The 26,110-nt window shown below is 42.0% G+C and overlaps 3 protein-coding genes across 8 annotated transcripts in view; 2 read left to right on the top strand and 1 right to left on the bottom strand.

Moving 5' to 3' along the window:
- The window catches only part of LOC102557928 (merlin), a 28,756-nt gene extending 27,085 nt beyond the window's left edge, over positions 1–1,671 (bottom strand). The window contains exon 1 of one of the 2 annotated variants that reach the window (XM_014608073.3): positions 1,199–1,671. In XM_014608073.3, coding sequence (XP_014463559.1) covers positions 1,199–1,221 — 23 coding nt within the window. In that variant the 5' untranslated portion in view covers positions 1,222–1,671. Of the gene's footprint in view, positions 1–573; positions 1,025–1,198 lie in introns of those variants that run through there. The other variant, XM_006260185.4, reaches the window with a different exon arrangement.
- A 91-nt stretch (positions 1,672–1,762) lies between these two features.
- Positions 1,763–5,389, top strand: MRPS17 (mitochondrial ribosomal protein S17). 4 transcript variants are annotated; one of them, XM_014608129.3, is made up of 4 exons: positions 1,763–1,852; positions 2,387–2,426; positions 3,375–3,521; positions 4,620–5,389. In XM_014608129.3, exons 3-4 carry the CDS (start codon positions 3,399–3,401, stop codon positions 4,908–4,910), a joined length of 414 nt encoding a protein of 137 aa, XP_014463615.1. In that variant the 5' UTR covers positions 1,763–1,852; positions 2,387–2,426; positions 3,375–3,398; the 3' UTR covers positions 4,911–5,389. The 4 variants fall into 4 exon arrangements, with proteins under 4 accessions (XP_014463615.1, XP_006260248.1, XP_019348911.1 ...); XM_019493366.2 differs by lacking the exon at positions 1,763–1,852 and adding an exon at positions 1,961–2,049; XM_006260186.4 differs by lacking the exon at positions 2,387–2,426 and having other exon boundaries at positions 1,779–1,852.
- A 3,003-nt stretch (positions 5,390–8,392) lies between these two features.
- Positions 8,393–25,706, top strand: NIPSNAP2 (nipsnap homolog 2). Of its 2 annotated transcripts, none has more exons than XM_006260188.3 (10): positions 8,393–8,498; positions 12,375–12,514; positions 12,598–12,643; positions 15,443–15,537; positions 17,994–18,064; positions 18,814–18,954; positions 20,072–20,103; positions 22,311–22,405; positions 22,741–22,824; positions 24,331–25,706. In XM_006260188.3, exons 1-10 carry the CDS (start codon positions 8,434–8,436, stop codon positions 24,393–24,395), a joined length of 834 nt encoding a protein of 277 aa, XP_006260250.1. In that variant the 5' UTR covers positions 8,393–8,433; the 3' UTR covers positions 24,396–25,706. The 2 variants fall into 2 exon arrangements, with proteins under 2 accessions (XP_006260250.1, XP_014463561.1); XM_014608075.3 differs by lacking the exon at positions 8,393–8,498 and adding an exon at positions 9,751–10,034.
- Positions 25,707–26,110: the final 404 nt, after the last annotated feature.

Below are 26,110 nucleotides of genomic sequence, written 5' to 3'. Positions count from 1 at the left end.
TTAGGATGCACATCTCCAAGCTAAAGATGGTCTGTTAACCACTCTGAAATTACACAACCGACCTAAATAATCAGCCTTCATTACACTGCTCTTTTCCATTGTTGCCAGTAGACAAACCCAGAAACTAGCACCTACAGAGTATTAAGGGGAGGATGAGAAAAGGAAGCAACTGCAGCAGGAAGAACTGGCAAGGTGACTCTTGCACTGCAGGGATCATAGTCAATGTATACAGGTGTGCATTACACTTTGCTGAGATCCAGCCTGGGACATATCACTGCTCTGAGTTTATCAAAATGTGCTAACAAGCCAAAACATTAAACTGGCAATGCCAACCGAAAACAGAAGTGGGAATAAGAGAGAAACAGCAAACCCGATAGCCTTAATATAGCTACTGGAATTAAATGACAGAAGCAAGGACATTAAAAGGTAATGACAGCTGTAATCAGCTCTCTTGAAGGCTGAGTTGTTTGGCTTCAATTTAGTCCTGCCAGGGCATTCAATAATAAAAGTTTGCACAGAAACGGCACTTGCTTGAATCCTGCTGCGGTCGGTAGCGAGGAAAATTTTAATCACCTGCCCACAGCGTAGCGGTCTCTTCCAAAGGAGAAAAGCATTCAGATTCCCCTCTCACACGCACGTACAGCACTGCCTTTAAACAGAAATTTTGCAAGGCAAACAGGCCACGAAGTGAATCAAGCGTCAGCTCCCCCCTCGCTCCTAGGAGTGATTTTGTACTTCCAGAAGAGGGTTCGAGCATAATCAGGAGGCAAGGCCTAGCTATCTCTGGACAAGTCAGTCAGCCAGAACGACTGTCGAGCCTTGCACACGCCGGGGAGCGCAGCGCAACGAAGCGCCCTTGGATGAAGAAGCCACCGCGCGAAGCGCTTCGATTCCCTCCAACCGAAGAAGGTGCCAGACAGACACGCCAGTGGCGAACGCGGGCAAGGGAAAGACACCTCTCGAGTCTCGGCACTACTGAACGTTACCGACACTTTCATTCGCAAGTCCCCCCGCTTCACCCGCCTCCCGCCCCCATCTCCCAGGTGTCTACGGCGAAGCCCAGAAGTGGATGCAAATCAACAGTTAAAGAGAAAAGCGGCGCTGCGTTTCTTTTATAGCAAATCGACTCGCCCAGCCCAGGCGAGTGACGTTTCGGCACATCATTCGCCGTTTTAAAGACGGAAACAACCCTCCTCACCTGTCGGATAACTTCGTACGCATCTAAACCCCCCAGTTGGAGGAGAAACGGGGGAACGAGTCTGTTTCCCAGGGGGGAAACACCGCTTTTACTCCCAAAGCGCGCATGGCCCAGGGCGCGTCGAGGTCCCAGCGACTGCTGCGGCCCAAAACGAAGCGCAGGCAGGAGGCTAGCGGCGGACCCGCTTCCCTTTGTCCCCGGGGAGGTGCAGCATGCTGGCGCCCGGGCAGCAAGCGAAGGGGTGGCTTTCCCAGGTGATGGGAAGGGCTCTCCGCTGTTTCCTGCCTGCGCTGGGCGGACTCCTCCCAGCTCTGCTCGGCGGCGCTGTCAGAGCATCGCTGCCACAACCGCCACCCGCGGCCTGGGACACGGGGGGGGCCTGGCTTCCCTCAGGGAGCCGCGACCACCCCCCGGGGGGGAGGGGAGGGGAGGGGAGGTGGGGCGCGGCGCGACCCCCCCGGCCCGGCCCAGCACTGCACAGGGGAGCGCAGACAGGGCTGGGGTTGAACACCCCGCCCCCTCACGGCCGCTGGCCCCGCCCCTCCCTCGGGCCCCGCCCCTCTGCTTCCGTCGCGGCGGCCTGCCTCCTTGGTGACGTCGCGCTACTTCCGGCGTCGGCTCTGCTTCTTCGGTTGGTGTCTGTGCAGCCGAGGGGTGAGTCAGGGGCTGGTGTCGAGCGGGGGGGAGGGGGGGGGGTGCGCTTCCGGCTGCTGGCGGGGGGAGGGGGCGTGTTCGCTCCTCGTCCCGTGTTTGCCTGGACCCTCGGCAGGGCTCCGGGGGAGGCGTCTGGAGGGCCCAGGCGGGGCGCCAGGCCTGCCTTCCCCTGCTGCTGCCACGTCCACTAGAAACAGGTGCGACACACACACACACACACACACACACACACACACACGTCTCCTTGGAGACCAGCGCAGGACCCCCGTGGGCTGGCAGGCAGGGGGCAGTGACCATGCAGGGCCGGGGCAGAGCTGCCATCCGCTCCCCGCTCGTCCCTGCGACGGGCACCGGTTCCCTGCCCCGTGGGATCCAGTGTGCACACCGGCTGGTAGAAATGTGTCCCCTTACACGTGTATGCACACAGAAATATGGGCTGTACACCTTTCTTTTGTTTCTAAGAAAATATGTTCTGTTAATGGAAAATATGTTAGAGAAGAATTTTTTTTTTCTTTTTTTTTTTTTTTTTTTAAGGATTGACCGTCTTAAGCAAGAGTCTGGATAAAGAGACTTGGTGATTGCGATTTGTTTGAAAACAACCTAGCTTATTTTCATTTTTTGGAGATCTGTTGGGCGTGAAGTGCTTCCAGAGAGAGCTGCAGTTGCAGAGAAAACTTCCTGTTTCAACAAAAGTTGGTGTGAAGAGCCCAGCACTGCCACCATCCTGCAGCGGCAGCCCACCTTTGCCCCGTGCACAGATCTGGGGGGGAACACCCCCCCCATGCCTCCCCCAGGGTTGCACATAGCAGCGGGAGCCCCCTCTTCCTGCACCCCCCAGACAAGCCGCTCGTGGCTTGGTCCCGTGTAGTGTCCCCTCTCCCCCATGGGCAGTGCTTACTCTAGCCCCAGCCCAGCTCCCACTCCCTCCCTCACCACAGGGGCCTTGATCTGCTGCCCCCCACACCCCTTTTCCCCAAGACTTACCAGTGGGACACTACTCTCCATGCTGCCAGGCTGGCTGCGCACATGCTGTGGCTGCATACATGCACAAGGCGCTTATCGGCAACGTTATTGACCACATCAGCCAAAAAAAGCCAATTGCCGATAATGTCAATTTTCCTTCTTTCAGTGCGGGTACAATATGGACCAACGTATTGGTGCATCTCTAGTACATATGACTACTTAGTTATTGTAATGGCTGCTTAAGTCATGTAAAGTGAGTTGGGCTCAGTCCAGTTCCCAGTGGAAAAGCTGTCCAAGGTCACATCCCTAAAACCTCAGTTATTGTTGTCAACATAAAATGAACTGTCTGGCTAGATCCTGACCTGTGTTCACATCCCAGCTTGCATCTCAAGTGCACAGTTGAGCATGTGGGGGAACTTGAACTGCTTATGTCTGTGCACTAATTTTTCTAATTTTAGATTGAATTGGGTTAGGTGTAGCTGGAAGTAGTTGTTTGGCAGTGATCAGAAACCGCCTAATTTTCCTTTTAAAATGATGCATATGTTTTCTTGTTTGCCAGGCACTGGATGAGCCCAGCTAGACCATGTCTATGGTACATGGAGTCACGCATGCAAAATGGATAGTAGGGAAAGTAATAGGAACCAAAATGCTTAAAACTGCCAAAGTGAGAGTGACGAGGCTTGTGCTAGATCCTTATCTGCTGAAGGTAAAGGGTGGTCAACAACTTATTTGTACTTGCTTTGAAAGAAACATCGCAGTTTGATTCTCTAATATATTACGATTTCATTATAAACTATTAACTTTGTGAACCACTTTAGGGCTTTTGCATGATACTTAGTTTTGTGATAATGATGGCAAAGGAAGAAAACTGGTATATAAATATAGTATTCTTTCATGCCAGGTTAACTATTAAATGTGTTTCTTTGATTTTTTGTTTGTTTGTTTGTTTATTTGTAATGAATCTTGTTTTACCAGAGTTGGGAATATGGGCATCTGCTGTTTCATACTTTTTGATTAAAAAAAAATCCTTTTTGTTTTTAAAAATTATTACTCATGTTTGGGGCTCGTTCCATTCTGAAAGTTGTAAAACTTGTTTCTGTAGCAATAAACTTGGCTAAGTTCTTGTATGTAAGGAAGGATCAATTGAACTGAAAACGCCTCGCGTGGGAGACCTTGGTGCAATATGAATACCATAGTAGTAAAGGCTTGAGAATGCTGGAAAGAGCGGGATGTGGCATTTCCTGACCGTCTCTGTTCTACAGTCTACACAAATTTGGCTTGGAAGGGCCATGGCATCCTTTTTGGCTGACGATGCTGCGCGCTGGTACTGGGGAGAATGAGGGAAAGTCTGAGATGCAGAGGCAGAGTCGATAATGAAGGTGGGTGGGTTAGAGATTCAGGAATGGTAAGAGTGTACAGGGTAGTACTTTTCTTGGGTGAAGAAGAGTGTGTGTTGCCTTTGCCTAGTACACACCCACATGCCCAGAGATGCAAATGTCTATCAATGGGTTTTTGGGGATTTTGTTCACTTTCTTTCTCCTTACTTCAGTTGGCCGGGATACCTAGTAGTAATAGAGAGCCTACCTGGGGAGGCTACAGCAGGTTTGAGATAGAGAAGGGTAAGAGACTGTGGGGAAAACAGTCCAAATTACAGCTTTTCAAAAGGCAAAAAGTCAGCTGATTAGGTGTAACTGTTGTAATAACAGTATTGAAACTTAACTCTTTTAGTCATCAAATATAATTTTATGGGTCCTTTTAAAATTCTGAATCCTAATGCTTGTTTCTTTCTATCCTCTCCCAACAGTTTTTTAACAAGAGGAAAACATATTTTGCTCACGATCCACTGCAGCAGTGTACTGTTGGAGACATTGTTCTTCTAAAAGCGTTGCCTGAGCGGAGGAGCAAGCATGTGAAACATGAGCTATCTGAGATTGTTTTCAAGGTTGGAAAAGTAATAGACCCAGTGACAGGAAAAGCCTGTGCAGGAACCAAGTTCTTGGAAACTCTGTCAGACTCGGATAGTCTGACAGAGTTGGATGCCACCTATCTCAGTGAAAAACTACAAGAACTAAATGTTAGCTCAACAGAGAAATAAAGGATGAGAACCATCCCATTATCTGAGGCATGGTTTGTGCCCCACTGTCTTAGTATGCAAACCTTTCTCTGAACTTAGTGACAATAAATAGCCACTTCCAAAACCAAAATTTTGATAAACTCACCAAATTTTATAAACTTAGAAATAAGAGAAGGAGAACGTAAGCGACAATTATGTTCTGCTCTGGCCCGTTCCCTTGCAGCACCAGAAGGAATGGCTAAGGTCCCCATCTTGGTCATTCAGAATGGTTCTTCCTTGTTTTCTTGATGTTTGTATGAAGCCTGGAACTGGATCTGTTGTAGTTTGCCTGCATATGTTTAAAGGAACATTATTAAAGTTTTTAGAAGGAAGTGTAGAAAGCTTAAAGCTAGCCATGTGTGTGCCCTTTTTCCCTTTAAAAGAAGTAATACCAGTTATGTCACTATGCCTGTGTTATACCTTCAGAAATCCACTTATAAAATAAGTGACAATTGTCTTCATTTAAACTGCGTATTTTTTCTGGTTCACCACGCTGAAGTTGGCTGCTTTATTATTAGACATACTTGTGGAAAGGATCCCATAGAGAATTTGCCAAGCTATGCCACTGTTTCATTGTAAGTTTATGCTAAGTCCAACCCAGCACTGGTTGAAGTCAGTGAAGTTTTGTTACAGTACAATAAAAGCCACATTTCAAGGAAAAATTAGTTCTTTATAATTCAGCTAACTTCCAAAAACAAAGGGAAAGTGGATATGTATTTAACACCGATAAACTGCAAGATATATCCCTTTAAGCTGCCAATAAGTATCCGGCTCCTGACAGACAAGTTACAAAGTACACACACACAAGAAAATGTTGTGAATGCAGTGCTGCAAATGAAATTAGAGATGTTTAGAGTCTTAATCTTCTAATAAGAAAAGCTAATTAAGGTGCCAAATCCTGCTAAGAGATACAGGGATTGATACTCTGAAAGCTGTAATGCAGAAAGTTCAGTCTGTGGCGACTGGAGATTAAAGCTGACTTTGTGCTGCTGGAATTCCAGGCTGCCTGGAGACCTGAGCACCCCTTGGCAGGTGATAGAGCAGGGCTGTAGGGCTCTGCTGCTGTGATTAATAGCAATTTCTATGCTGAAAGCGCAGGGACACTCTCTTCCAGGACCTAGACTTAAGGCTTGCAGGCTGCATGTGTTGGTCCTATGTTGATGCCATAGGAAGAACATACCAGAAAAGGAATCTTCCTCTATATAGGTGCATAGATTTTCCTGTGTATATCCTGCCATAGATTTTTATTTGCAGCCCAAATAGGAGTATCGTGTCACTTGTGCCTACTTCAGCCTTACTCTATGGAGTTTAAAAGCCGCCCTCTAATTTATATGCCTTCCAATTAGTCCTTCATTCCTGCCCTACTAGGGCTTGCTCTGTAATTAAAAGCTTTGTCTCCCAAGGTTGCAGTGTGCCCAGTGCTGCACACTAGCTGTTCCGTAGCCGAAGAGGGATTATGCCTTTGTAGGTCTAGCCCTTTGTTTTAGTGTCCTTTGCCTTCGTTAAAAATGCCTGAAATCCAAACAAAACAGTTTATAGTTTACGTGAAACAAAACATTTTTGACAGGAAGTGACTATTTTTATTTGCCTCCAGAAAGCTGAAAAATGTTTGGGGTTCACCCAAAATTTTTTTTGTAATGATCTTTTTCAGTCTAGCAGACAAACCAGAAAATCAAGTGAACTGTAGAGCTGTGACTTCAGGCTGTTGGAGATTTAGCCTGGTGGTTCATTCTGTTCAGATCTAAATACGATAGTAACCCACAAACAATCTGAGGCAAGCTATTTTTAATAAAAAATAACTGTAATACTTATCAATAACGACCAAAGCTGCAACACCATGCTTTCGCATTTCATTGATACTGAAGGACACTGCATGCACATTTCTGGATGCGTCTTCACACAGTTTACAGTAATATCTAATCATTATGCACCCAGGAAAGTGAAACTCTTTATTTCACATTTAAAGTAAAAGTTAAGTGACTTGGGTTGCTGTGAACAAAAATTAAACTCATAGCAAGTCAAATTTTTCCATACCATTGGGCATTCAGGAGTAGCTATTAGGTGATGAAAATAACTCTTAGCCTCACTTAAATATCAGTGAGCACAGCTACAGAATAGTTATCTTAGCAAAAATGTTGCAGTGCTGTATATCGTTCTGATCTGATGTTGGTATAGTTTTCATTCACTAGTGAATTTGTCTTTCTGTATTTTCTTTCTGTACTTTACCAAGTGGCATTGATTCGGTCAGAACAAGGTCAGTTGACATCCTTGCTATTTGGAGGTCTTTTCCCTGGTCTGGAAAAATACCCAGCAAATAGATCTTTTACTGAAGCTCCTGTTGGCTGATAAACCAAAGGAAAGAACGGTCATGGGGACAGACCTGTGTATTCGTATCTTACCACTGCTGTTTCCAAAACGCATCTTTATGAGAACTAGTTTTTGTATAATTGATATCTACTGTCTACACATTCATTCATGTGCCATAATTATGCAGAAACAGATACTAACAATGCACCATAATCACTGCAACTGCGCATTAGCGTAGAGGAACACTTTTTAGGTGATGCTTAATGCGTATTGGATTAATCTGCACATTAGCATGGATTTTGCCAGCTGCGCTAACGCACAGTAGAATTAGTCTACCGGGCATTAAGCATCTTGTGTAGACGCACCTACTAGGGACTATGTGATGCTATTTATAATATAATCTTAAAATCCAGCTATTACTTCAAGGTAGTAATTTCTCATCTAGGTTTCTGTGTGTTTTTAGAGTTCTGCCCTTAAAAAGAAAACTTAGTTAAGAAAAAAAAAAGTCTTCTAAAAATGTTAGTCTCTCTTTTTTAAGGTTATTTTAAGAGGTAATGCTACTTCACACTGCGCGGGGTCTGGGTCAATTGAAGCCCTAGTGCTACTGCAAGAGGTGAAGGAAGAAAACATTACACCTTCTGCGGAGGGTGACTTCTCTTTCCTGAGGAAGGCTGCATCAAGCAACCCAGCCCTTGTTTTTTACTTGAAAAGCATTGAAGCCTTGAAGCTTATCTCTTTACACACACGTTGCGCAGGGTTTTGACCTAGACGTATTTCCCAGACTCCTGCCAAGTTGCTTCTTCCCAGCCCCAATGGCAGCAGGCGTACGCGTACGCAGACATTTGCACCAGCAAAGCAGTGCTGGCTGGTGCCTGGCAGTGCCCAACATTTGCTGGTGTTTTGCCCGTGACTCTTTCCCGGGTCTGATCCGTGGGAGACAGGCAGCCCCTAGCTCCCTGCTTCCGCAGTCTGTCGTGCAGGGCGATGAAACCTCTGGCGTTGGCACAGAGGCGATGCTGCATGGCTGTGGGGGGTGGGGGGGGGGTTGCTTTTTTCTTAGTCCCTTTGCGGGGCGGAGCCTGGCTGCCCACCGCGTGCTCCTCCAGCCTGGCCGGGGGGAGAGCTGGGGGCGGGGCCGGGGGCGGGGCTCCCCCTGCGGCCGCCCGGAAGCGGGGGGCGGGGCGGAAGCCGGAGCAAGATGGCGGCCCGAGTGCTGCTGCAGCCGAGCCTGGGGGCGGCCGGGCCTCGCGGCCTGGCCCTCAGGTGAGCGCGCCGCGCCCCGCGCGGGTGGGGATGGCGGGGGTGGGAGGAGCTGGTTTATTCCCCGCGTCGGCTCCCGGGCCCACCCCGCTCGCGGGGGGGGGTGTTTATTTCTCCTCGGCAGGAGCGGGTCTGACGGGCCCTGCAGGGCCTGGGGGCGCCGCTGGAGACGCGGGTGCTCATCGCGGAGGTCAGCCTGAAGCTCCCTTACGATCGGGCGGGGCGGGGCGGGAAGCGAGGGTCTGCTGGGGACTGAGTCGTGGTGCGCTGGGGTTGCGCTGGTGCGAAGTAGGGTGGCCATCGCGGAGGACGGTCCGGTTGTCCTCTGTTGATATGAAACCCGATGCCTTTATGTCCTCTATTTGTGTCTCCAAGACATAAGGCCGGGACTTGGGGTACGACTTGGGATGCTAGGCTGGGACCATTGGTACGAAACCCGATGCCTTTGCATCCTCTATTTTTATTTTCAAGAGAAAAACAGAGGACATAAAGGCATCGGGTTTTGTATGGATAGAGGACAGAGTAGTAGGAAACCGGGATGCCCCCGGCAAGAAGATGGGACCAGGTGACCCAGTGACCTCTTTCGTAGCAGCGAGCTACGGGATCCTGTTCTCCCCGTTGTGCCGAGCTAGGCGATGCCTTCCAAAAACCGCACCGATTGAATGTGACCTGCAAATTCACTCTGTACTAATTAGGGACACTTTGATCTAATTCCAGAAATGACATTTGGCAGCAGACGTTTCCTCCTTTAGAAGAGCGTTATTGTTCGGTTACACGAGGTTAAAGTTCAGATACTCTGTATGCTTTTTATTTTCTCTGCTTCTGTACTGTAACTCCAGAATCGGATTGATCTTTAAACTGGAATTTTGTTTATAATCCTATTATGTGCCTTATAATATTTCTGTTAGAGGAAATTAAAGCTGTTATTTTGTTAATGCAGATAATTGTGTTCACCTTTTCCCCCAACAAATTTTAAAAGGAGTTGTGGGTTAAATAGCCTTTTGCATCTGTTTTTCTGCCCAAACACAAGCACTTCAAAACAGTGGGAAACTCCTGATACCCCCTGGGGTGGAATTTATCTTGTAGTGTAAACATTTAGTTTTATCTGAAGGTAACTGCATTTATTCTAGAATAAGACATTGTCTTCCAGAACTATGGAACTACGCTACAAAATGTATTTTATTTTTTTTGAGCGTGCGTGTTTAAAAAGACATGATTTATCAGAAGATGTGTTGATTAAAAAATCAGTCCTTAACTGTCTCAAACTGCACCCATTTTCAGAAATGTCAGTGTTGCCAATCTCTGCTGGATGGGAATAACAACAGCAACAAAACAACAATAATAATGCCTTGTTTCTAAAGCACTTTCCAGTTCTTGGTTGAAAGATTCAGTGCAGCTCTAAAACATTACTCATTTGACCATTTCATTGAAAAACTGAGAAAACTGCCTCCACCCCCACCAAATGACTGTCCTAAGCTTCTGGCCACATCAAACCACAAATTCTGTGAATAGTGGTAAAGTTCATATACAGATAAGGAGGTAAACATGCTTGCTGAGCACTTTCATTTTCACTGTTTTACCAATATTATTACCCATTCCTCACAACACCTTCCATGAAAGATAAATACTCATTAACCTTAACTATGAGAGAGGGTTTTTTGGGGAGGGAATAAAGCAGGGTGGTTAAATGACTCCCCCCAAAATAGCAAAGGAAGTGCTTCAGGGGTGGGATCACAACTCATGGATGCCCTGTGAGCCTTTGCAGTGCGTATGGGGACAGAGAAGAGTACAGAACGAATGCATGTCTTCCAGCCCTCCGTGCCCTAGCAGTATTTCTGGTACAAGACACCCTTTTAAATATTTACTTTTAGGAAAGCTGTATAACTTCTACACAATAGAGTGTTTGTTTCTTTGGCTACAGTGAAAAAAAATTAATGCAGTCTCCAGTAAGTGGAGCACTGAGAGGTTTTTACTCACTTCTTTATGTTGAAGGTCACCTCGCTCCCAGTTGTTCTTTCCCTTGCCATCACGTGTTTTTTGCTTCCTCAAAAGCAAATGCCCAAATCTAGTCTGTATAAGTGAACTGCAAAGCATGTTAAAATAAATTCCTTTACTCTTGCTCTAAGATGCAGAAAGCCTACTGGCTCAAAGATTTTATGAAAGAAATTTATTTTTCCAATTTCTTTTTCCTTAATGATTTTCACTGCCTTTTGAGAACCTGAAAGACAGTAATTCATTTAGACCCGGGGCAGGCAGTAATTTTGGGTGTGGGGCTGCATACTGAGTTTTGGCAAGCCATCGAGAGCTGCATGACAGGCAGGGGCAGATAAATATTAATTTTCTAAATTTTTTAGGAGCCCCGCGGGCTGGATAGAATGGTCTGGCGGATCACATCCAGCCCGCGGGCCGCATTTTGCCCACCCCTGATTTAGAGGAACTCCCTGATAGGTCTCCCAGGCATTGATTAGAAGCAGGAGAGTTGTCCTCTGAGGCTGGAGGAATCAGTTGAGGTTTAACCCTCCGGTTGTGATGTCTCTTAAGCATTCCAAACTTGCCAGAATTATTTAGGGAAAAGGGAAGAGTGAGGAACAAAATACTTCTAATGGTGACAAGGAGGAAAAGTACAGTATAAAGAATCAGCATAAGATGAATGCTTTTTATTGTTTGCTTTTCACTTTCAATGCAAGCTCATTACTATTGTTGTGAACTGAACTAATGAATCACATCTGGTAGCTGAGGTGGCCTTCTGCCAATTAGAAAAGAAAAAGTCCCTCTAGTGTACTCAGAGCATGATTACCTGTTATGTTTTTATTGTTTGTTGTTGTAATAAAGTCATAAATAGCTAATTTGAGTGTATCAATTCTGTGAGCACTCAAACATGCTATTCAAGCTTTCATCCATCAAAGTCAGTGCAGTTGTTCCAGAGCAAGAAAAATTGTAAACTGAGCAAAGACAGTGAATCTGTATTCTGATCATTAGAACTGCTCTTACTCTGAATTAAAATCTATGCAGGCTTCAGGGCCCCTGCCACTCTTTAAGTCATTTCCAAATTAGCTTCTCTGGGGCGGTGCATTAGTTTGTCTTTTGCAAAAATTTATTTTATAAAATGCCATAACACACATGGTGTTTTTGCTGTCATTCACAGTGGACAAACCTGTTTATGCATACTGCCTTCTCTGCACCTCCTTTTTCCTGTTGATTATGGGTTTCTTGAAAGACCTAGGCAGGCAAGGTTCTTTGAGTAGAGGTGATATCTTTTATTAGACCAACTGAGTAGTTGGAAAAAAAATGTTGGCAAGCTTTCAGGCACAACAGTCACCCTTCATCAGGCATAGGGAGTCTCTCCTGTTCTGAGACTCCAAGAAATGAAAGACCTCCACATTGTGCTTGAGCAAAGACAGAGTAGCCTTAGTTTTCTCTCTTGGCACGGCTATGATCAGTGTAGGAACAGGCAGGGTTTTATGCCACATATTGTCTTGAGACCTGATATAAACTAGAACAGCTCCAGGATACTAAATGTGTGTCTGACTGTAGTAGTCCATGGGCCCGTTGCATCAACTAAGAACGGCTCTAGCACAGCAGCACTTCACCCACAGCTTGCTGTGCTCCTGCTTCCTCTGCATGCAAGGGGTGTAAGAGGGGCAGTGTTAGGCCAGGTAGAGCAGTTCTGGGCCATCCAGGGATGTCTTTACAGTAAGGATGTGCTTTGTTGAGTACACATGCACCTGTTGCATTGCTAGAGATTAGATAATAGAAAAAATTAGCACCATACCTTTGTATAAGATACAATGTGACTGATTTAAACTTATCTCAGCTGTTTTCAACAATCCTCACATTTTGAATGAACACTCAGTGACTGCATATTCCATTAATGTGTAGGGGACTGGTATCCTCAACTAACAGAGCCGGTGAAGACAGCTGGTTAAAATCACTGTTTGTTCGCAAAGTTGATCCCCGGAAAGATGCTCACTCCAATCTTCTAGCCAAAAAGGAGACCAGCAGTCTGTATAAAATACAATGTGAGTGATGTTTTCATATTTAACAGTTTATTTTCTTTATTCCTTTCCTGTATTTTTCATTGACTTTTTTGGGTTTTTTTCAGTTCACAATGTAAAGCCAGAATGCTTAGAAGCCTACAACAAGCTTTGGTAAGTGTGCATGTTATTCACTGTGATTTTGGACATATTAATTTGTTCTGGGGGAGAGCACTGAAAGCTGGCTGGTCTGGGTTGGCTTTGTTATGAGAAAGTGGAAACCCCTGTTCTTACTTTTTGTGTTTTATGGTAAGTAAAACAAATCAAGTACAGGTGCTCCCTCCTCATTCTCTTGCTGCCTTTCCTCTTAGAGGGCTTTGTCCCTACACCATACCAGATGCTTTTTTAGAGTGTTTGTGAGGGATGCAAGAATACCTTTCTCCCCTCTGTGTAGTTGTATTAAGACTACTACAGCCTCTTCAGGCAGGTGATGCTGTTTTAGTTTTCCCTATTTCCTGCTGCAATGTAGGAATTTATCCAGGTGGAGTTATCTGCAAACAGGAAGAGAGGGGAAAGAGTCATTTGGGAGGAGTGGGCGGAAAAAAAAAGAAGGTGTTAAGGGTGGGGAGAGGGGTTTAAAGTCAAAGAAATGCTGCTCAGTAGCCCTGACCCTATTTTCTGTGAAAAATGATGTTATGGAAATCCACTCATTAAGTGATATGTAAAACCTAGAGAGGGCTTTTTGCATTGGGGTAACATCATCCAAAGGGGGAAGGATTATGAATGACTTCCAAAAGAAATGTTTACTGTTTTGAAAAAGGGCATGTTAAACATACTAAATTAAAGACCAGTTGCAGAAGTAATAATCCTGATTTAGCTGCATAATCGCTTGTTTGGAGCTATAAGAGCTGCCATTCTAAAGAACTAACTACCTAAATTGGGAAACGCAGTGAGCCTCACATGTTTAAAAATGGCAGTTCTTTTTTATTGGAAGTGACCATTTAAAAGATTGTGTCAATTAAATCAAACACTGTTATAGATAATATCCTAGTGCAACCAATATGTGGCTAGAATGCCAGCCTGTGAGTCGCAACTCTTGATTTATAGTCTTAGCTCTGTTACTGATTTACTGTATCCATGGGTAAGTTACCCAGCTTCTCTGTGCTTTCCCTTACTCATTTTTAAAATGGGTATGGTACATCACTAACCTCCTTATCCAGAGTGGAAAATCTTTCTAATATAGTTTCCAGGTCTAAAATATTTTTAACTTCTTTTGATTAAAACACGGAGGTTGGCAAATAGTTTTGAACCAACCTTCTGTTTAAAAGTGCAGCATGAAAGTGTGCGATTATATGGAACAGGGAAGTGGAGCACAACAGTGCTTCGTGACATATCTAAATGTTAAGTCAAGCAGAGACTTATTTTCAAGCAAAGGTTAGAACAACTGCTGATGGAGGTGCACTGAACTGAATGTTATTGGATTGGTCTTAAACTAATGCCTGCCTAAATATCACGGTGAGCTTCAGCAGCTAAAATTCCTACCATTAGGGTAATCCCAAATCAGTCTGATTAGCATTAGCCACTATGCATTAGCAGAAATAGACAAAGACTAATAAAAGAGTAACCTGTGAATCACTGGACCCAAGATCCCTTTCTGAAGCATCAGGAGCCAATTTGATTTTTGCATTTTAAAAGCAAAATGTGGTTCTCACACATATGATCAAGTGATGTAAATTTTTCCTAATCTAGAACAAAACAGCTTCTAGAATCATTGCGGTAATATTTTGCATGTTTGTTGTAACTACCATTTTAGGATCTTATTGTGCTTTTCCAAAAATAATTGATGAAAACTCAAAGCTTTTCTGTGAGGTCAGTACATAAAATTATCCCTGTTATTCAGATAGAAAACTTGAGGCATGAGTCTTGCTCAGGGTTGCACAGAAAACCAGTGGCAGAGCCAAGAATAAAACCCAGGTCTCCTGACTCCCACTACTGTTTCTTAACCACAAGACCAGCCTTCTTCCTTGTTATTTGATAAATTAGATATGATCTCTGGTGGTGAGCCAGAATGCAAAATGACCAACAGTTTTCAGTGATAAAAAAGTAATGAAGACAAAGCCTTAGCCAGTCTGAAACAAGCTTATTCATCAAAGTATAGTACAGTGAAATCTGTCTTTAAAATACCCTGGGGAGCAGTAAAACGGAACTTTCTAATGTAGGTGGCCTTTCAAGTTTGAAGCCTACATCTGTACTGGAAGCACTAGGAATATTTTTATAGTGGTTGCTTACAATCAGGTTGCACATCACAAATCATTTTTAGGCAGCTTTCACTGTATATGTGCTTTAATGGTTAAGTCAGTCTCAGACTAGGCCTTCTTTCTTTCTAAGCTATTCAAAAGCAGCAGGTTGGTGATACTACAGGGAGCAACCATAGCTTGATTGTACTCATATCCATCAAAGTGATTGTCTTTATCCATTTGGCATAAAAGGAATAATGTGAGTGTAACAGAACTTCAATACAAGAGAAAGATTATCCTTTCCCATCTCTATGTATCTTACCGTTGCTGCTAGCAGAAGAAAACTTGTTCCTGAATCAAGTCCATACATGCACAGATGTGCTACAGTCCTTCCAAGTGGGACATGTTGCTATTTATTAATGCATCAGACACCCTTTCAGATGACATTGCCTAGTTTATCTAGTCACATTAAAAGATCTAATATGCCATGCTGTGTATTAGATATGCAGCCTAATGGATGATTGCATTAGCTTTAATTTACACAGAGAGGGTCGCACGTATCATTTTTTCCTGAATACAGGTTTTGTATTTCAGCTTTCTCTTCTGAAAAATAAAGCTTGGCAATGTTCATACCATAATTATGATCATGTGGTGGCATAATGTGATTTGTTATACATATCAACTGTAGCCTCCCTAAAGGAAATGCAACGTAGTGTCTGTATTCCTTGTTTTTAAGTCAAGAGGTGCTGCCAAAGATTCATGAAGAAAAACACTACCCATGTGCACTGGTGGGAACTTGGAACACGTGGTACGGAGAGCAAGATCAGGCTGGTAGGAGATAGAAGTACAAAAGAATGTAAAACCATACAAGTGAAATGTGTGCTTAGCAGGTTTCTTCTCTTTAAATCATCACTGTTGTAGTAAACCTTTAGCAATGTATGCATTGAGGATACATGTGCACTTGAGTATATAGCATAACCTGTTAACAAGTCTGTTATCTTTAAATGTGTTTTGTTTTTTCTTTTGTTGAGTTTAACAGTGAAGCATTAATGCCCAAAATGTTTTGGCAGCACTAGTTTATCTCATGTTAATATACCTAAGGTCTCTGGCAGATGTGAATTTAAACGTGTTGGGATCTGAACAGTTTTATCCTGGATCCCAAAAATCACACATCTTGCCACGCGAGCCTTTATCCCATGATAAATTGATTGAATGTGTGGCTTGTTACATTTTATCAAGTGACTAAGATACCAGTTGTTAAATAAATGGAATGTCCACCAAGGGTCTACATCTCATCTTAATCAGATGGTAAAAATATAGGGTAAACGCCTTCTTTTTATATTAATTTTTTACACCATATATGTTGTGCCTGCAATATTTTGCAAGCACAATGAAGGTTCTGAAAATTCAGGCTTAAAGCCCAGACTTGTTTCCTGAAGTGGAATTTAGTTTCCATTAGCCAGTCAAAAGGCTTTACTTTGACTTTGTGTCATTGTTGTATAATAATGCAATGCAAATGAGTTAAATGGTCTAGTTTTACAGTAAATTGGGTTTGTATTGTTGTAAAATAAGGTATGTTTATTATCTGTATTGTCCAGTGTTTTAAGATCAAAACATCATCTTAGCTCAAGTTTGTAAAAGTGTTATATAATGACAGAATGCTCAAATTTGGTATGAATTTGGTATGTGAAGAAGCAGAAACAATTTTAAAATTCAGAATTTAAAAAATCCCCTAGTCTCTATAAAATTGAAGGAGAACAGAGGTGGCGGTGACATGGCTATGAGAGGGCAACCATGGCAGCTGCCCTGGGTGCTGACTTGGTGGGATGAGGACAGAAAAAAAAAAAGGCTCTTGCTGCAGCCACAGGATCACAATCGCGATCGTGCAGTGCGGCAGCAACCAGAAGCTGCCTTGTGTGCGGGAGCTGCCCTGGGTGTCCAGCAGCGTCATTACACCTCTGAGGGATGGCCATTAATTTTGTGAGAGCCGCAATTGTTTGTTGTATAGTAGACTCTATTTCCAGATCTATGCTAATATCAAATGGTGCTGCTTCAAATAAAAGAAAATATATCAATGTGCGTGTTCATTTCTGCAGTACTCACAATACTAACACTGGCCACCTGAGGGGACAACCGTAGAAAGAGATTTGTCAGCTTCTAAGAGTGGGTTAAAAATTGAGAGGGTCTGAAGGGCTTACACCAAAAATACTGTTTTCCTTAGCAGAATCTCTTTTTTTAATTTGGGGGTATATAGACCAAAATAATTTAACTATATCCATAGTCTGCCTGAAAATGTAGCAACCTTTCTAGCAGTAGAACAAAGCAGGTTACTAGGTTTTGGTTTGTGTGATACGTGTTTCTAGTCTGTAGCTATTACTCAGGATATGTTAAATTTGTACAAGATGTTAAATAACAGAAGCTTCCAGCCTGGCATGTTAGGAAAACAAGTTCTTGGACTTAAATTTGGATCTTTGCAGATACAGCATACACATGTTCATATTAGAATCTAATCCGTTCCTGTGATAGATGTAAGGAGCAACAGTAACTAGTCCAAAAGAGGGTAGGTAGATTTTGTGTTCCTTTAAGGGAAGATGGAAGAAAAATGGATGGGTCAGCGAATCTTAGTTGCAACATTGCTATACTAATCACTGGTAAAGAATTTTAGTTACAACATAGCGTATAGAAGTCGCTATCAAATTTAGGTCAAAGCTCTCATCTTACAATTATTTTCTGATGAGGAATATCCTACTGATTATTAACATTTTAGGAGATGTGGGCCTCTTTTGCTTTACTTTTGAAAGTTATTAATAATCACTGAGCAACTAATAATAAATGTACTTTTTGTGTTTTTTTCTGACTTGTTAACTGATAAACAAGTTCCACATCTCTCTTGCCTTCCCTTGAAGCCTATGTGCAAAGGCGTTTTGACGAGTTGCACTGTTTTAAGTTGGAAAATCAATTTTAATTACAGTTGCATCACATTCAAGTAGCGTGATGGTCCTTTCAGTAATGTTGATACATTCCTACCTTTAGGGTAAGGAGTCTGTTTACTAGAATAAGTTGAGTTTTTCAGGAGTCCCCCCTGGTCAAAAATCAAATGATTTCACTGCGTTTAAAATGCTCAAACCCATACTGTTGTCTGTAATGATAGTGCATTTTGAAACTACTACCCAGCTTTTGCTGTTGTATGATGCGGTAATATTTTGAGCTCTGTATACTTTGTGGTGTTCCATATGTTTTGCCATAAATGCCCCAGGTCTCTAAAGAGGTGCAATTTTTTATTTCAGTCCATCTCTGGCGGTATGAAGGAGGCTATCCAGCTCTCACTGAGGTCATGAGTAAGCTCCGACAAAATAAGGTAAGACTTCATGGAGGTTTTTCAAAAGTATGGCTAGGAATGACAAATGGTTTACTGAGAAATATTTTTTCCAATGCCACTGGAGAGCATAGTACAGGTCTAAATTAGACAGTCCTACTAGACCATCAAATCTGATGGTAGCTGATGCCTTTCAAGTTTGATTCTCTACTTTTTGGGCTGTCTTTTTCCACTATAGTACTTGATGTAATCTATTAAGCATATACAAGGTCTTACCCAACCTTCTGCTTTCTGTCTGTTAGGTCAAAAAGAATAACCTTCTCCAAGGAATGATATCTAGTTAGTATGATATGGGACAGTCACACTAAGAGCACGAGATCCAGCACGAATTTGTACTCCTGAATTGTATATTCGGCTATGTCAGACTTGTTTTGTGGCCATGGATAATTCTACATTTCTGTCTCAATTGACTTGTTTGTAAAACCGGTTGGTTATGCATTAATGGTTGTAAAACATTTTGAGATTATCAGATGAAAAACAGTACAAAAATCCAGGGTGGTGTTACCAGTGATTTGAAGCTCTGCTGTTTCTATAGCCTGTATTGTATAAGCACACTGGGTGAAATTTTCAAAGCTGCTGGAGGAATTTGCATACCATTAAAACTAATAGGATTTGTGTGTCCAAATCCTTGGAGTAGCTTTACAAAATCTCTGCTGCTGTGTTCTATAGAAGTATGCACTTTGTTAGGACAAGGCATTGCAAATTTTGATCGCCGCTTCCTTGTTTTTAAGGAATTCACAGCGTTTCGCAAAGAAAGAGGTAACATGCTGCTTTCTCGCAAGAACCAGTTGCTGTTGGAATTTAGTTTCTGGAATGAACCTGTTCCCAGGGAAGGACCTAATATTTATGAACTTAGATCTTATCAACTTAGAGTAAGTGTCACACATTTTTCTCTTTTTTCTGTTGTACATAGTAAATAAATTTAAATTATAAAATCTTCAAGGTGCATGGATACAACAAAAAGTGGACCTCACCTTAAAAATCAGCTGAGAACCCAGTTTTGTTTCTGTCAAAAATCAATGGCAGAAATGTTCTTGGCTTCAGTAGGTGCTATATCCTGTAAAGGTTGTATCTTACAGGATGCTGGCTGGCTTATGAGAAGAGCTGAGCAACCTCAACTCTGATGTCAAAGAAGATCACACTTACCTTCAGGCAAAAGACTGAAAAAGAGTATAATTGATGCACAATGCAGTTCTGGATAATGATAATATTTAGTCGTAATTTTAAGCATTTAAAGGGAGCAGTTTATTTGATAACTGATGTTGTTTTCCATTCTGCTTGATGCTGTGAGAATAGGATTCATTAATATTGATGACTGAGTTCTCAGTATTTTATTCTCCAAATATAATTGGACAGGATAAAGCGGTTCAGCCACGCACAAAGCATGCGACCATTTGTGGTTGTGTCAGTATTTTGTTTAAAACATTTTTGTTCCCCTTTGCTGTTAGCCTATTCTAGATCTCGATTGCACTTGGCCGTAATATTTTTTTTAAACCTCAGGCGAAACAAAAACGTCAAAAACTAGTGAAAATTAGTGTTCAGCAGGTTCATGAATAGAAAAGTCATGCAAGAGGCATACTTCTGAATAAAGTGCTGCTGGGAATCTGTAATAATGCCAGCAGACAAGAGAGGAGACTGGAGAGGCTAGCAAGGACTTTCAGGCCTGAAGAATTATCTTCTTGACTCACTGTTGCACACATTCCTGCCTTGGTTCACATGACCCCACATTCTTGAAATCATATTCTTTTGAACAGCAGTGTCTTTTAGGGCCATTTCTGAACTCTTAAGATCCCTCTCATTCCCCATGCTGTAATATGAGATGGAATCTAGTGCTTAGATAAGCAGCTGGCATGTCATTGTCAGTGTGTGAAATATGGAGGAAATCCTTTCATCCCCTTTCTCTTTTCTTTGTTGTTTCTCTCTCCCCATGTTCAAAAGTGTTCCAGCATGACGGTTCCAGCACTTAATTTTCCCTTTTTTTGCTTTTAGCCTGGAACAATGATTGAATGGGGCAACTACTGGTAAGTGTACATCATCCTCTTGTGTTCTGTAATCTAACTCTGAACCTATGCCATTGAAACTAATGGGAATTGATTCAATGAGACCAAGCTTATGCTTTTGGAAGGGTAAATATTTTTAGACAGGATGCCATCACATTTGTTGTGCACTTTGGAACTGTTAACATTGGCTGTCTTATGCAGCTGCCATTATCTGTTGCAAAGAATGTCATGCTATTCATTTGTCCATCTCTGCCAACTCTACTTCTTTACAAATCGTGCCCATATTGGCTGTGGTAGTATGGTCAAATCTAATAGACTCGTGTAAAAAATGACCATATCAACCGATTTTTCATATGATGTCTCTGTGTCCTGAAAACTTTTCTTCAACGTGCCCAAAATGTATCATTACAGAATGTTCAGGTTTGTTATAACTCAGACATATTTAAAATAGACTGCTATAAAATGTTCTGTACATCTCTGTTACACTCATCTCTCAATGATGTCACTGTGTCAACACCACAGACTTAACATGCAAGGCAACAACACTCACAAACACACTGTGTTGCTCTGTGCTACAAGTAATAGTGTAATTGCATTTGCTCAGTGCTACAGAGTGGGATAATTTTCACTATTGAAAGACCATGCTGATTAGTGATGACACTGTGCAAACCTGGCTATGCTGTTTCTAGTTCTGCACATGTATATGTGTGCTACTGCTGGCACGAGAAGTTTGCAGTGCAGATGGGTCCCATGTGTATAATGCATTGTTTAAAAAAAAAAAAAAGCCAAAGTGGGCCGTGTGACAAAAGTTAGTGTACAAGCCAGTGAATCAGTCTGAGTATCGCAGAATCTCTGCTCTGATCTGTCAAGTGACTGTCTGTTGTTGCCCTGTTCTTTAAAATCACCAGAACCAAACTCGGAGGCCATTAGCCAGTGCACATACTGGCTTCTAGGTGGTCTGACAAGTGTGCAACACTTGCAACGCTACATGTTGGCAGCTATTAAATGGCCCCAAATCTTAGCTTTTCTAGCTTTTTAAAATAAAGGTGTTTTCAAAATCCTATTGAACATCACATTTGTATTTTAATATATAGGTTAAAAGTATTAAAGACGGTGTGCTTCAGTGTGTTCTCCTGACTTTATCTTGTTTAAAACTGGTGTAAGTTTCTTTCACTTATGTTAACTAAATCCAAGCAGTTCTAATGAGAGCAGTTTAAATGATTTGTGAATCTTTATAATTACTTTGAAATAAAATGAGGCTTTGGAATTTACACAGCATAATCTTTCTCAGAGTAATTCATTTAATTTCAGTAATTTGCCAGCAAGTTTGATTTTGTACTTTTATTTTGAAAATATTTGTTCAGGCACATTTCTTTGTTAACAGCAGGCCCACTTTAGAAAACGTTGAAGATGGTATTTCTTATGTATCTTTAAAACTCACATGGGGGCTCCAAGGGAGAGAACTGGCTAAGAAACATGCATGTGTACAAGCACTTTCCATCCCAGTAACTTACAACTCCATGGGTCTGTGGGAGTGTAAAAGGGCATTTGTACACGTATCTGCTGCAGTGCTGGGTGCTTTTAAAAGTGCCCAGTGCTGCATTGTATACATTTGTATAAATAGTGAGATGTGCGTCAGTGCTGAGAAAATGGCGGTGACACACTTTTGAACTAAAATGCATCGAAGGTGTTTTAGCTTCAAAGTGCTCCGCCGCCATTTTCTTAGCTCTGATGCGCATTTCACCATTTATACAAACACACGCAACGCCCAGCTGGGTGCGTCAGTTTGCATGTTCTGCAGACTCAGTCCAGTCTGTTCCAACGCACTGGATTTCCAGTGCATCAGAGCAGACAAATGTATGTGTATAAATGCCAAAATAGCTTAGCTTCCTAGTCTGACTAAACTTGAGGATTCAATTTTAAAAGGAACTTTATCAAAATGTCCTGCTGTTTTACTCTGTAACAGTGGTAATTGCATATAGGCTCCAGAGTTGGAGGTGAAGACAAGGCAGTAATCAGCATGCAACCAATTAACATGTTCTAACAGGATATATTATAATTGTTTGTTGCTGGGAATTGGAAGGTTTTTTTTCCTTCTTCACTACTCTCTACTAAAAGTGCTGTTTTACACTTAAGATGGGCTGAATTCTACTCCACCTTTTCTTTCAATCATCACTTGTTACCTGTATCAGTCTGCTCTTTGTAAAGGTTCTTCTTGTCCCTTGTAGGGCTCGTGCAATTCGTTTCCGGCAGGACAGTGAAGAGGCGGTTGGAGGATTTTTCTCACAAATTGGACAGTTATACATGGTTCATCATCTTTGGGGTAGGCTTTCTCTGTTCTGCTGCACACGTTCCTTTCTCACTATATTGAACAGATTCTTAACACAAATGCTGAATTAGTCCAGGAAAACAAGATGCTTGGAATAAGACAGAATCACATGCTTGCTGCAGAGCCAGTCTTTACCTTCCCTCTCCCCTCCATTTTTCTAATGGATTTGAAATGTGTTTTTTTTCACTTGATATGGAGGAGAGGGTTCTGTCTTTGTTTTCTTACCAACAACTGCAACATGTTAACTGTACAGTCAAAATAGTTTAGAGGAAATATTTTTACATAGCTAAACATCAGCCTTCTTTTATGAATGTACTTCTTCCATGTAGCTTACAAGGACCTTCTGACCAGAGAAGAGATAAGGAATGCTGCCTGGCATAAACATGGCTGGGATGAACTAGTCTATTATACAGGTAACAGCCTAACTGAATTCAAAGGAGATTGGTGGGGGAAATGGAATAAACACTTTTTATGACTGAGATGCCATAATATTTGTTTCAGTAAATTGCACAATCATCGTAAATACTTCATGTCCCTGGAGTATTAGTCAATGCTGTTAGCATAAGGGAAGAGAGGTTGTACTTCAGCAAGCTATGAAAGTCACTAACTTGCTATAGGAACTATACCAGGAGTAAATGTTTTTATTAAAGAATGTGCATCAAAGGAAGAGATCTGTCTATCCAGAAAAAATACACAGTAAATAGTGAAACGTAACTTAAAATGAACCCATTATATTTTCATTGTAGCAAGCCACAATATTTCATGAAATACTGGAGCCCTGTTAAATACATTCCTTTGAAGAGGAATGAACTCCTTTGGAGCCAGGATCTACCTTAATTTTGGTATCCAAAACAGCTTTCATAGCAATCTAGCATATAAGGGCTGTGTTAAATACTTTAAATTTTGTTCCATGGGATAGATCACAAAGGAAATACTGCATTGTAACTAGGGCTGTGCGAAGCTTCAGATGGTGATTCAATTTGGAGGAGATTCGGCCCGATTCGGTGTCCGAATCTCCAAATCCGAATCAAATCAGGGGACCAATTAAAAGGTCCAAATCGATTCAAAGCTCTCCGAATCTTTGGAAAAGATTTGGAGAACTTTGATTTGGGTAGTCCCTGCCCGCTGCACCAGGGAGCTGCAGCTAGACTCCATGCTGGTAAGTACTAGGGGTGGGGGAGGAGTGGCTGGTGGAGGGGGGACCCCTGCCTGTTCCCCCAGCCCCCCCATGGCTGCCCCACCTGGGCCAGCTCTGGCCCTTTAAGGAAAAAAAAGATCGAGAAAAGCCCTGGGACTCACTGCTCCTGCAGCAGCCTTGGGGGGCTCGTACAGAGGCCCCCATGTGGTACTGGGCAGTGGGAATCGCCCCCTGCCGGCAGGAGCAGTGAATCTGGGGGCTTTTTTTCCTTAAAGGGCCAGAGCTGCATGAGCTGCATCCGGCAGGGCAGCCATGGAGGAGACTGGGGGAGTAAGAGGGGGCTGGGAGGCTCGTGTAAAGCCCCTCACGCAACGTGGGGCAGTGGGGAGCAGCAGGGGATGGGCCTGGGTGATTTGGAGAGTCAACCAAATCGATTGCGGACAGTGATTTGAATCACCAAATCAAATAACTGTCCCCCAAATCATCCGAATCTGAAGCGAATACTAGCTGCTTCGCACAGTCCTAATTGTAACTGTAAGATAACCTTAAGTTGTGGTGGAAAATGATAGAGATTTGTCTTGGAAACCCTCTAGTGCAAATTAAGAGAAGAGTTATATAAGCTTGTTTCTCTGTTGCTTCTCTCAAATCTACTGTTCTTTAGGTATAGGTTGTTAAACTGATTGGTGTAATTTGATATCAGCAAATCTCTGTATAGGTTAAGTGCATGAATAATGACAAGATCTTTATTAGTAAATGAGTCCTACCTGTTTCCTTTTTTCAGTGCCCCTTATTCAGGAAATGGAGTCCAGAATCATGATACCATTGAAGATCTCTCCACTTCAGTAAAGTCATTGATTTACCTGTGCCTACATAGATTCAAGTGACAAGTATTTGTCTTAAATTAATTTTATGGTATACATTGTATATCATAGTAAGAAATATGAAAGTACTGTATTAAGCTTATAAAGGAGACCTCTTTTCTTCAGAATCTAAGGACTTGTTGCACTTAAAAATTTACCAGGGAAATAAATGTAGGATTATAGTTTCAAGCTTAATTTTCAAAGATGCACCAGTTCATCTATGGAACTGGCTCTTAAAGTTGAGCTTTACGGTTCTTGATACGACTTGGTGTATAGAAAATTTCCAAGTCTCAGCAGCAGCAAAGGGGGAGTTATTTATCATGGTTTAACTTTTAAATCAACGCTGTATTTTAATCCTGGAAAACTGTTACAGTTCAGATGGCTTTTGTACAAAGGAAAATGTGTACTGTGTTTGTAATAACTGCAGATTGTGAAAACAAAGTTGGTTGGTTCCTGGAAACAAGGGAGATAATGTCTCGGACAAAGCTCTGAACCAACAAAATACCGCTAGCTGCTTACACTATTGCAGGAGTTTTATTGGGAAAAGAATCAGTAACCCACTCTAAAAAGTAGCTGAGAATATTGAAATTGTACAATTCAATAGAATTACTGAAATGTTTTCACCTACAATCAAAGAATAAGTACTTGCAGAAATGATTCTGAAGATCAGGTGATAGTTTATAAATGTACAAACAATAGTGGATTCCATTCTGAGAAGACTTTGAAGCTGACAGAAAGAAATGGCATCTAGGTGATTACATCTGGAACTAACTTTAAATTTATTTAAGCAACTCTTTGGACTTTGGGCTCTATGATCCACAGTGTTGGAACAATCCTTTATAAGGAACAGTGATGTGAAAACGTTACAAGCACTCGAGTGTAGCTAAATGTATTTATTTCCAAAAATAACAGAGGTCTAAGAAAAGGGGTTTTATTTAATAAGCAGTCATGACTTCAGACATATGCTTGATCATATGTTTCACTAATTATACACTAGGTATTTTGGAAATGATGTGTGAAGCTGATGCATGTTGTCGGTAGGATTGGCATAAAGCAATGTATCATGTCCAGTTCTATCCTGATTTCTCTTTTAGACTAGGACATACCAATATTTTCAGTAAATGTAATGATGTGAACATTATGTAAGTGAAAATAATATTCTCTTTATTCAAAGTGGTTTAAGAATCAGTGTAATATACAGTATATACAAATCAAATACTGAATGTCCAATTTGTACATTTCAATGAGTTTTCTGCAAAAACATATCAGTCAATAAAATTCTTTTAATTTTCACATATTCTTGGAAGCTTATGTCTTCATTCATCCTGTATAGTGTTTGTTATGAAAAATAGAAATAAATATTTCACAGCATTACAGTTTGCATGACTAACATTGTCCTAATATGCTTATAACTTCCACAAAGACCTGCTTTGAGCTGATAGTTTACAACAACCTCCAAATAAGAGATTTCATTGCAAAAGTATTTGGTGTTGGCATATGGAAATGAGAAGTGTTTAGGATCCCCTGCCCCATGTAGATCCAGTAGAGCTCCACATAGGATTCAGAAATCTGTGTTTGTAAACCTGATACTGAAATTGGATATGCTAATTTGTTGGCCTAGAATTGGCCTTGTTATAAAAGAACCATGCAGTTCTACCAGGTATATTGCGTGTCTTATTTTTGCTTTTAATTACTGAAAAA

This window comes from Alligator mississippiensis, chromosome 14 (genome assembly GCF_030867095.1).
Source record: "Alligator mississippiensis isolate rAllMis1 chromosome 14, rAllMis1, whole genome shotgun sequence".
Classification (NCBI taxonomy): Eukaryota; Metazoa; Chordata; order Crocodylia; family Alligatoridae; genus Alligator; species Alligator mississippiensis.
The sequence above is the reverse complement of the archived record's forward strand: the minus strand, read 5'-3'. Positions and strand labels throughout refer to the sequence as shown.

Coding starts and splice junctions, on each gene's coding strand:
- MRPS17 (XM_014608129.3), top strand. CDS start 3,399: ATGTCTATGGTACATGGAGTCACGCATGCAAAATGGATAGTAGGGAAA. Junction 3,522..4,619: donor TAGATCCTTATCTGCTGAAG/GTAAAGGGTGGT, acceptor CTCTCCCAACAG/TTTTTTAACAAGAGGAAAAC.
- NIPSNAP2 (XM_014608075.3), top strand. CDS start 9,958: ATGACTGTCCTAAGCTTCTGGCCACATCAAACCACAAATTCTGTGAAT. Junction 10,035..12,374: donor GTTCATATACAGATAAGGAG/GTAAACATGCTT, acceptor ATTAATGTGTAG/GGGACTGGTATCCTCAACTA. Junction 12,644..15,442: donor GAAGCCTACAACAAGCTTTG/GTAAGTGTGCAT, acceptor CTTGTTTTTAAG/TCAAGAGGTGCTGCCAAAGA.